Source organism: Buceros rhinoceros, unplaced genomic scaffold, assembly GCF_000710305.1.
Source record: "Buceros rhinoceros silvestris isolate BGI_N320 unplaced genomic scaffold, ASM71030v1 scaffold6749, whole genome shotgun sequence".
Classification (NCBI taxonomy): Eukaryota; Metazoa; Chordata; class Aves; order Bucerotiformes; family Bucerotidae; genus Buceros; species Buceros rhinoceros.
In genome coordinates, this window is record NW_010433193.1 from 23,927 (window position 1) to 35,070 (window position 11,144).

An 11,144-nucleotide genomic window follows, 5' to 3' on the forward strand; every position below is an offset into this window, starting at 1 on the left:
GGGGGGGAGAAGGTGCATTGCTATCCTCACACTATACAGAGCATCTCGTTAGCCAGTGCAGGTGGGGGGAGTTGGAACTCTTCTGATCTGACCACCTGGTGATCTCACCTAGTGATCTTGTATCACCCAGTGCAGCCGAAATCGAAGGCCTCTCTTTTGATTCATCCTACCTGTTGTTCATGGCTCCTCAAAGAAAAGATTTTCATTCAGCTATGTGTCAGGCAGGAAGTTTTCGGCTTCATGGCATGACCAGGTGCCAGCTGGAGTGGTCTGTGTAATCCAGGGTTCGTTCTGAACAGAAACACGGTTGGACATGAAGACCCTCCATGGTGCCTCAGATGAGGCAATAAATGGCAGGAACAGGTTGAATAGACAAGACGATGAACACGCAGATGCAGATGCCTGCGGTTACCAGTGTGTGTTTGTCTACCTGTGTATGTTACTTGTGCACCTTGCAAGAGCAGCATTCCTGTAGTTCAGATTTTCTTTTCATAGGTGTTGTCACTTCTCAGCTTAATCAAACATCTCTTGTCCTATAGAACAATAAATAGAAAAACTGGAGGTATTGTTGAAGTTTTATGCCTTATTCTGAACATCTCTAAATGAGACACATGGATAAAAGGAAGCCAGAGTAGACCTGATCTTATCAACCCTTTTTCATACTACAACTATTTCTGGGAAGATTTCATCATTTATTTTATCCTTCCCTTCTGTTTTCTTTTTGTGGGGTGGGATTGCGAGAACTAGCATAGGATATTGAGTGGGGACTTGCCCTCGTCTCCTGTATCTGAATCCCTTTGTCTTTAAGCCATGTTTCTTAAACTGTTCCTAACAATGGGCCTTGCTTGTACTCGAATTTCACAGACAAGGCTGGATTTGGGAATAACTTCACCACAGTGGACAACAAGTCTACAGCCCAGAGCGTAGAAGGTATTATTGTGAGTGCCATGTTCAAGTCATTGATCACTCGCTGTGCTTCCACTACACATGAGCTGCACAGCCCAGAAAACCTGGTAAGCGCTTGATTTCACGTTAACAGAGTTACATTTATACTTGGGTGTCACCAGTGAGGCTTTACAGTGAGGCACTGCCAGCATAAATCAACTTTCAGCGGAGTTAAAGCCAGTTTACTTAGCTAAGGACCTGGCCCACCCATGGCAGAGTATGTGAGTTACTGACCAGCAGTTTGGTAGGTCTCCCCAAGATTTAGACAAACATTCAATTCACCAAACACCTAGAGGAAAGTAAGGTGCTGCTGGTTGCTGCCTACGTGCTTTCTCCGCAGAGCGGTCAGTAGAATGGGTGACATGAGCTCCCCCAAACTGGCGCAGAATCTAGCAGCTAATCTCAAACCACCTCCTTAATTACCAGAAATTAGCATTTTTCGTGGAAGCAACCGAGAAGCACTCTTGTGCTCCATCCTTAGGGCAGAGCTGTAGAGGCACTGAAACGCAGCTGAAGGGACAGTAGATCCTCTGTGAGGGGAAGGGAGAGGGAGAAGGAAAACACAGTAACATCGGAAACCAGCAGAGTAGCCTGCCTGTGTCCAAGTCCTCTCCTTTGCAATGTTTCTCGGCAGAGATTAAGTGGGATGCAGAAAAACACGTGCCATTGTTGGGTCTAGACTAGGATCACCAAGTGTAAATATTCCTTCTAAACTGTAAGTCTTTCTGGATCCTATTTTAGCTAGTGTGTAAGGTGAAACTTATCTTTACGCATAGCACCGTTAATTGTCTGTACTGAGAACAGAGCACGCAGAGTGTATGTGAGGATTTCCTGTTGTTGCATCACTCTTTAAAGTCAATTTTGAGTTCAGTTTCCAGTTATTTGTTTGTTTGGCGTTTTGGGGATTTTCTTGGTGGTGGTTGTTGTTGTTGAAAGCTGGCTGTGCACATCCTAGCTGGGAATTTCTGGAATAATCCAAGATCTTTCAGGAAAGTTAACAGATACAAATCACATCCTGTAAAACAGTTCCCTCCACCCCCTTGTCCTGAGATACAGAGGTGATTTGTCAAATCATGGATGTATGTGAACGTTCAGAACTATATAAAGAGCCTGGAGTGGAGGAGTAGGTTGGGGAATGAGTGAGTCATTCCTCTCCCTTCCCATGATGTAAAGCTCTAAAATAACTAAGAAAGATCCCAGGACACCCACTGCTTTTGAAACAAAACAAGCAATTTTTTGCAGTGTACTTCCTCCCCTCTGGCCCCATTTAGCTTCTTCATCCCTTTTAAGAATATGGGCTAGATGAATGGGATAAAACAGGCTCTAACACATCTTTGCAGGTCCTCACCATGCAGCTGTTTTAGCTTCTGCCACCTCTACATCTGCTGCAGCCCATCGCAGAGCATGTAACATAACAATAATGGTCCTCATTGTCTGCTGCTTCTGAGTGCACTAAATGGAGTCTCCAGCTTTTGATCCCAGCCACAAAACACAAACCCAGTACCTGGAGAGTATATCAGGCAATAGCTGGAGGAAGTAATGGCCTGCTGAAGTAACTTAGAAACTATTGATGCTCACTGCTTCTTCACAAACTACAGACTGAATTCTTTAATTTTCATGATGTCTTGCTACTCAGGGCTTGTACTGTGATATCCGACAGCTGGTCCAGTTTATCAAGGAGGCTCATGGGAATGTGTTTCGGAGAGTGGCACTCAGTGCCCTCTTAGACAGCACTGAAAAGTTAATACCAGGAAAAAAAACAGAGGAAACGGAGCAGCAAGAGCCAAAGCCTTCTGGGAGCAAAAGGTGGGTGTCTAGGAGGGAGAAGGCGAATGACTGACTTGCTTACGGTGGTATGACTACTCGCGCTGAACACAAACATCGAAAGACCGAGGTCTTGCATGTTTTATCTTGATAGCATGTGCCCGTTCCTGACGTACAGATTGGTACTGTGGCAGCCGTCACCTTTCAAATTTACCGAACTGAGACAATAACAGATTTGTGGGAAAAAGTGATAACCCTCTCATGTAGGCCTGAGAAAACCGTGTAATAGAAACACCAGGAGAAGGAAAGGTTAAGGGGAAAAAAGAAGCATACTGTCCCTCCCAAAACATAGCTTTTAATGTGCAGCACATCCTCAGTGTTGTTCCTGTGACAGGTAAACCCTGGCATGCAAAACCAGTCCCAGAAGAAATCTAATCCTGACATGCTGCTTTATCAAAAAGAAATTGTCTCTGGTACTATGATGCTTGTCATATTGAAAGGTTGAGAAGAAGGGTTAAGAAAGTTGAAAAACATCTAAAAACCTTGGCTTTTCTTCTAAGAGCTGATGCCTTTTTCACAAACGATGTATATAGAGGCAGTACGTTACTAAAGGGAGGGTGCATCTCTAAAGCTGCTTTGTCGCTCATCAGCACTGGTTTCCCTGTCGTGGAGCTGTGTGATGACTGTGAGATGGGCCATCCATTTGCTTTAGCTGATGATTTATATCATCTGTATAGATCTGAGGTGGGGAGCGTCATCATTGACAAAGGCCAGGCCTCAGCTGCCCCCGATGAATGCCGTAGTTGCATCTCAAGCCGCCCAATGCAAACTCCGGAACAGTAAGTAAATATTGGATTGTTTTATGCGTTGTTGCCAGCAGCTTCCTTCTGGGGTTAGTACAAATGGGCAGGACAGCAAGGACTTGTCTCTTTGGATGGTGCAACAAATGTCCTGAGTGTTTGTTTGGGAGCTGCTGTAACATCCAGGTGATGCCTGTTTTCAGTGCTGCCAACTGGACTCACCCTGCTTTTGATGGGGAACCACCAAAGATTTCCAAACAACAGTGCAGTGGATTTGTCAGTATCGTGTACTATCGTAGCCATCAACAGAGTGTTGATGCCTCAGAGATGCCATCACAGCTGTTCTCCATGATTTGTTTTACTTCGAGGGGGTGATGCTATTAATTTTCAACTTCCAAGTTATTGCTAAGGGTCATTAATCCTTTACCCAAGAGCCAGCCCATTCCTGATGTCTCTTGGGCAGGGAGTCTCTGAAGACTGCACCTCCCATATCAACACAGGTGCTCTACCAGTGTTTTTGCGGAGCAATTCGTCTTGCTGTCAGGCAGGGCATGTTTGGAGTCTCTATTGTCCAAAGAATTCTGCAGTTTAATATTGAAGTAAATTTAATCAATACTCTTAGGAATTTTATCAAATTGTACAAATGGCCCCTGGTCCCTCAGTAACTTTGAACAAGTCGTTTAGCTTCTCTGTGCCTCTGAATACCCACCTGTCTTGCTAGAGTGCTTTGAGGTGCGCTGGATGAAGACATTGCTTGCACAAGGGCCCAGAGTTCTCTGTTCTGTATTCTCCTGCATTAACTGAGCCTGCAAAGTCTCCCTGTGGCTGAGACTGCAAGGCTAATGCAAAGCCCTTTACTGCTCTGCAGAACGGCAGCAAGCTGTTCTGCTCTGAGTCCTGCCACAGCCACGGAGAGAGCTCAAGAGTATCGCAAAACGCGCTGTCCCCGTTCCAGTGCGTTAATGAGAACGGTGACTCCAGCAGGTTCACAAAGGGCTGTTGTGACGTCCAAAAGCTCTCCAGTAGACGTGCTTTTAGAAAGCACCAGTGTATTCTGATCAATACGGGTCATTTTGACCTAAAGAAACTGATCTGTTTTTCGTGTGTAGGAACTAAAAATTGGAACGACCTCTGCAGTGGGCAAGCTCCTCAGGGTAGGAAAGATGGTTATTTTGTGCCTTGAACAATATTGAGCATGTTGTCACACTTGATTATGTCCCACTGAGAAGAGTATGTTGGGAATTCAAAATGAAACAACCTCAAAGAATAGAGGGGTTAGGAGGGGTCTGCAGGAGGGAGGCCTCCTTCCCCTGTGCATCCAAACTTCACTGAAATGCTGTTCACACTCTGCATCCCTTTCCTTCCAGCGATGAGCAAATCCAAGGGGCCGTTCTGGGACGCAAGGACTTCTGGCGAAAGATGTTCAAGTCACAGAGTGCCGCGAGCGATACCAGTAGTCAGTCTGAGCAGGACACATCCGAGTGCACCACTGCTCACTCTGGGACCACCACAGACAGGCGTTCCCGCTCCCGTTCCCGGCGCATCTCCCTTCGAAAGAAACTCAAACTCCCCATAGGTAAATGTATGTCTCTTCCTATTCTATATACATATTGCATGTGCAGAGAAACACAAACACATTTATCTCTCTTAAGAAATATTGATCACAGTTCCTTGTTGCCCAAGTACGTTGTGTATTCTCCCAAGGGAAGCTGGGAAATGCTGCTCTCTCCATTTTACATTTCAGTGGGGAACTAGGGCAAAGGGAAATGGAAGCACTTTGCCGAAGGTAACAGAGGATATCTGTAGCAAAAAAGAATAGCAAATCTAGAGTAGCAAAGTAGAGGACTAGTACCTTAATCTCACAGATGCTCTTTTTCTCGCAGAGGAGAAATATTCCAAACGGCGCTTGATAGACAAAGAATGTACCTTTTACAAGTCCCACGTTATGGTAGTTGTGTGGTAGTTAATACATGTAACGTGAAAAGGCTGCCTTTCCCTTTCTTCCCATTTTCCCATACTCGAGCACGGGCACTTCGGAGGAATACGCTGCAATTGCTAATAGATTCTGCTTGGAAGCATTTTCAGAGTTGTCCTGAGTGGCTTATTCCACAACAGGGAACTGGCTGAAGCGCTCCTCCCTCTCCGGCCTGGCTGACGGAGTGGAAGATCTCCTAGATATCAGCTCTGTTGACCGTCTGTCTTTCATCAGGCAGAGTTCCAAGGTAAATGTGTCAGGCTGAATTACAGGGAGCTTGGAAGGGCAGCATCTGGCTGCTTTTAGCTGTCCAGGGAAACATCCTGCTCAACACGGACGTTGTAGCCAATGATCCTTGGTCACAGAAAGTGCCATGGGGATTTGAAACTCGACTTTCACAGCTCACGGTGGAGACTAGGTTAAACCTGCGCTGTACTTGGCAATCTGCCTTGGGTCACTGAGAGAGAAACGCAGACTCTGCCAACACACTTAAGGCTTAATTGCTGGTCACGCTTCTCCTTCCTTCTTTGTGCCCTTACAGCCTCTTGGAAAAGACCAATCCTTTAAGCAGAAAGCTTAAAAGGCGAAGTGCTTCGGCGTGCGTAACTCTGTGCAGACCCACGTGTGTGGCTGTGGTGATCCGCTGTGTCACAGCCTGTCTGTAGACGCTTTGTGTCTGAGCAGCGCAGACCAAGAGAGAGTGGCAGAGCACAGCCTGACCCCAGCCCGCCTTCTGTCTTTGCGCAGGTGAAGTTTACCAGTGCGGTGAAGCTGTCAGAAGGAGGGGGGCCAGGAGGTGGCCTGGACAACGGGCGAGATGAAGAGGAGAATTTCTTCAAGCGTCTTGGTAAATGGCGCACCTGCCGAAGACACCCATCCAAGCTTCATCACACAGAAGAAAAAGATGGTTAGAAATCAGGGTTCTCGTCTCCTTTTTTCTTTCTTTTTATCTTTTTTTTTAGATCTCTTTCTTTCTGTATTTTACCCCTTTCCCTTTTTTCCTGCTTTCTCCATGGTTTTTGTATCCATTTTAGCCTTCTCCAACTTTTTAGTCTTTGTAACTGTTTTCTTTCCCTTCCTCCTTTCTTTTGTTTTGATTTAGAAAAAGGAAAACCCTCTAGTAAAGGAAATTTTTAAAGTAAAATCAAGACTATGCAAATAAATCCTGCAAATACCACATTTGGGCTTTTTGAATCAAATTGAATTTGATCAATACCCTTGAAAAATTAATGCTTGCTTCAAAGCACTTAGTTCAAAATTAGGTGTGTAAATCTTTCATTGCCTAATATAGCAATGGGTGTTCCATCAGGCTTTTTGTTTGTTTTGTTTTTTTTTTTTTACCGATTTGTGACCATTTGACAGTTTTAGCAAAGAGCAGCACAGAAATGGAAAACCCTGCACAAACCTTGTTATAATTATCTCTTTTCTTCTGTGTTTGCATGTCTAGTGTCTGCATACCATTCGTTAGGGATACCGTCCCTTTTTCTTAGCACGCAACGTAACAACAACAACACTACTTTTCCTTTCCACTGAAGTACGTGTGATTGCAATGTATTTTTAAAAACAGCGATGTTTGAAAAGCTTTTATGAATAATACAAGGTCATGATATATTCTGTCTTAAAATGTCATGCAGTCATTCACATGCTCATGTCCCCAGCTCAGAGCTCATCCTTGTTGTCAGGGAGACGACTTTGTACCTTCAAGTTCTGTTACTGGTTTTTCAAGAAAACCCAACCTGACTTCCAAAAACACACAAAAAGGAGTAGATTTTTTTTTCCACCATGATTTCTGTAGCTTTACAGTATGTTACGTTCTCTGCCATTATGGTTTTTTTTTTTATTTTCTGGCATTACACTCTGACACTGCATTGTATGTTCTTCACCGTCATCTGTCCCAGAGCTGCAGTGTAATGTGGGTGAGGCATCGTTCAGGTGAGTGGTACTAGCAAAGTGTGAGCTCATCTTGCCAGTGTAAACCGGTCAGCGTTCTGCCACCGCAGAAACACTGGTGTGGTTTTCAGCTAGCTCCTAGGTGAAAAGTATCGTTCCTTAGGAGGAGAATGCACCAGCCCAGCAGCTTGTTGTAGCTTGGTAGCTGGGAGAGAATATCCCCAGTGTGGAAAGGACTTCTGTTTTCTTCATCCGGCACTTTGTGCTGAAGTACGTGTGAAATACTGCCACCATATTTTCTCCCAGCTCTTACTGGGAACGAGCAACTGAGGGGCAGTGAGATCTTTACGGACTGCTACAGCCGTTTCTCAAGTGCTTATGTGAGATGTCCTTCACATTTTTTTGTAGGAAGTGATTTTTTTTTTTCATCTTGCTCATACCGATTTTCTGCCACTGTGAGTTTGCTTCTGCCTGGTGTGCCCGTATTTGTGATTTAATGGCCCTGTGAGCACCCAAAGTCTAGGTCGGTATGTGTGGTACATCTTATGTCCATACAAAACTCAGACGATACGTTAGTATTGGCTTTTTGAACTTCAGAAACGTTGTCCCTGCTTCAGAGTTCTGTCAGTAACATCAGAAATGATGTAATTAATGAAGAGAACTTGAAACGTCTTCTGTGTGCCTGTGAGAGTTGTACATTACACATTCTTCGTTTTGTCATGTGCACGCGTTAGAAATACCATAATAAAAGTGACGCAGGGGGCTAAGGACAGAGGCCCCTGCGTATTAGTATGAGAAACAAGCATGTTGCTGGGGGAGGAGGGCAGTTGTCCGCTAACTGAAGCAAAGGGAGGGTATTCAAAGTTCGTAAGGCAAAGTGTGACAGCGAAGAAAGTTGTGTCACCGTGTCCACGGGGTTCTCTGGTATGCAATGAAAGCCACACACCTTTAGCAAAAATATCAGAGTAGTTGTACATGCCCGTGTGCGTACGTACTCTTACGTGCATAGTGAAATCAGCGTGAGGGCTTTTCAGGGTGGGGTGGTTGGTAACGCTGTAGGGCAGCAGCACTACAGAGAGCCTGCACGTTGCCACTGCTTTTGTAACTTTCCTAAAGATCAACAGGCTTTATTGCTTATGGAGAAGAGAATAAAAGCCTGTTGAAAGGGGTGGGCACGCTATTAAATCCCTGAAGCATTGTTTTGGAATGTCTTTCTGTCTTCACATTCTTGTCATTCATGACGCTGTGCCTTTACTTTCCTCATGCTTTTTCCTTGTGGTGTTTCCTCTTGTGTTTTTGGGGTTTTTAACATAGTAGAACAAATTTGAAAGAAAACGGAGAGAGAAGAAATACATTACAGTTAAAAAAAAAAAGCAGAATAATTTGTCACGTCATTTATGAATTGTAATCTTCATCGTGATATACCATTTAGAGCACGGGAAATTCTGTGTTGGGTATGTCTGTAAGCATGTGTGTGTGTGTATCTGTATGTGTGCATATGTATATATATGTATGTGCACATAAATACGCACATTCATGCATAACAAAATGCTTATTTTAACGATCTTTTTACCTATACTTAAAACAAAGCACATATACCGAAGTGAGTTACTGAATGTTTACGTGGTGTCCTTAATGTTCCTTTGAAGATGTTGTGAGTGACCATCGAAGTTTGCAGGGTGTTCAAGGCACAGCAGCCAGATGAACCACAGCGCGTGGTTGCTCGAGGGCCATTCGCGCAGCAGGCAAGCAGGGGCAGGGTGTCGGGCACCCGGTACCCTCCTGTCTTAGGAAATGGTCTCTGCTCGCAGGGCTGAGTTACGCTAACAGGAAGCCAGTGAGGGCTTCCCCGCTTAAAGCTGCTCCAGGATGGGTGTAGTGGAGACCGTCGCTGGCTGCCTCTGAAGGATTCTCCCGCAAAGCTTCAGCAAAGTGCAAGGCAAAGGGTTGCAAAGGGCTGTAGTCAGAGACTGTAGGTAGTACCACTGAGCCCAGATGGACCAAGCTTCTGCTAAATCTTTAGACTGGGGCTTAGGGAGATGCCTTAGGCATGCCTTTCTGTATCAGAAAGTCTCGTTTCTTTTCTGTATCTCATACAGGCCCAGCTGTAGCAGGGCCCTGAGTAGGAAATGTGTGTACCTCAAATGAGCTCGTGTTAGAACAGCCCTAGCAGGAAGGCTCACATGGCATGCTGCAGGCTGTAAGGAAACAGGAGCAGCTGGAGGAGAAGGGTGTTTGTGCCTGCTCGTTTATGTAAGTGTTGTGTCTGTTCTTTCTACTTTGTTTGTTTGTTCCATTTTAATGAAATATTTCTCAGCGTAGGAACACTTTGTTTACTGAAAAGCTACATACAGCTTCACTGGAGAGAGAACAGCCACAGATGTTGTAAAGAAGTCTCTTGAAATGGATACACCTCTGTTTTCAGGGGAGAAGTGAAGATCCACTGTGTCATTTTCTGTCGTGGTTATTGTTTGTGGTACATAAGTGCTTTCCAAGTAATTCTGGGGAGCGCAATCCAAGGGACTTTGAGTTTCAGCCATTCTCATTTCGTGAGGAAGAAGTCACAAAGTCCTGTAGAACTGACGTTTTCCCCCTTGTCTTTCAAATCCATGTGTAAAGCCAGTCTTGAATTCTCCACTCAGTGTTCTCTTCATCCGTGCTTTATCCTTCAGTGCTCTGTAACCTTTTGTACTTTCACATGTTAACAGGGAGAGTATTATGGATAAAGGCAAAAAGCCCAGAAGCTGACTGTTCTTGTTTTGACCAGCCACCTTGGCCTTGAAACTGCTTTCCCGATTTCTCACCTCTGTCTTCCTACCGCTTTCTCAACTCTGGGTACCTGTGTAATGATCTTCTGTGTTCAGAAGTTGTCGTTCCGATGGGCAATGAGATTAGTCGATTTATCACGTGAACTCTATACCTGGAGTTTAAAATCATGCTTGAAAGAAGCCCTGAGTGCTAACTTCATTTTCAAAAGGAACTCTTATTGGGGAGCTTTCTATCCCAAAGAGTACAAGACACTTCAAGAGAGAGAGGCTGGAGTGATGGTGATGCCTTGGAGTTGAGTCCAGTCTCACTTGGGGTGTCTTGGTAACTGGAGAAGATGCATGCCTAAAAAAAAGGACAGTGCTTGATTTCCACATAGAACATTCCCAATATTTGCAGCTGCTTTTTCTCTCCTAGTAGGTGATATACCAGTAAATTGATATGTGAGGAATAAGGTTTATGCGTGCTCCGCTTTAAGGTAAACTTGGAGGCAATAGAGAAGTAAGATAGTAGATTATTCGGGAAGAACAGACATTAAGCACGATGATGTGTGTTTAAGAGGTGGGAAGAAGGGCTATGGAAGGAACTCTGGGAGGAAGGAACCACGAACCATTCTGGTTCACCTGTGTTGATCTTGGGCTTCCACACTGACTATGGTGGAATTGTTTTGGGCAGATACCAGTACGACCAAGACCAGAATCCGGTTTGCTGTACGTCGATTTCACAGGAGTCATGAATATTGTGAAAATACCCCTGTTATCTTCAAGATAGCGCATCAGTGTGAGGAAGGGGTTTAGACCACCACTGTACTCATCAGGATTTTTGTTTGGTGAGAGACTGTGTTCCTTTCTCCCTACCCCTCTCTGCATCCCCTCTGTACTCTCTGCTTCTTTAGGTTGCCATAGCTTTGATGATCACTTGACTTCCAACCAAGAAGGAGGAAAATCCAAGAACGTTGTGAACCTGGGAGCAATCCGCCAAGGCATGAAGCGCTTTCAGTTCCT

At 44.8% G+C, this 11,144-nt stretch overlaps 1 protein-coding gene across 1 annotated transcript in view; it reads left to right on the plus strand.

Moving 5' to 3' along the window:
* The window catches only part of UNC80 (unc-80 homolog (C. elegans)), a gene marked incomplete at its 3' end in the record, with an annotated part of 85,206 nt that overhangs the window by 23,266 nt on the left and 50,796 nt on the right, over positions 1-11,144 (plus strand). Inside the window, exons 13-19 of the mRNA XM_010144021.1 lie at positions 842-1,013; positions 2,582-2,751; positions 3,447-3,548; positions 4,877-5,085; positions 5,625-5,731; positions 6,232-6,331; positions 11,036-11,144. Coding sequence (XP_010142323.1) covers positions 842-1,013; positions 2,582-2,751; positions 3,447-3,548; positions 4,877-5,085; positions 5,625-5,731; positions 6,232-6,331; positions 11,036-11,144 — 969 coding nt within the window. The remainder of the gene's footprint in view (positions 1-841; positions 1,014-2,581; positions 2,752-3,446; positions 3,549-4,876; positions 5,086-5,624; positions 5,732-6,231; positions 6,332-11,035) is intronic.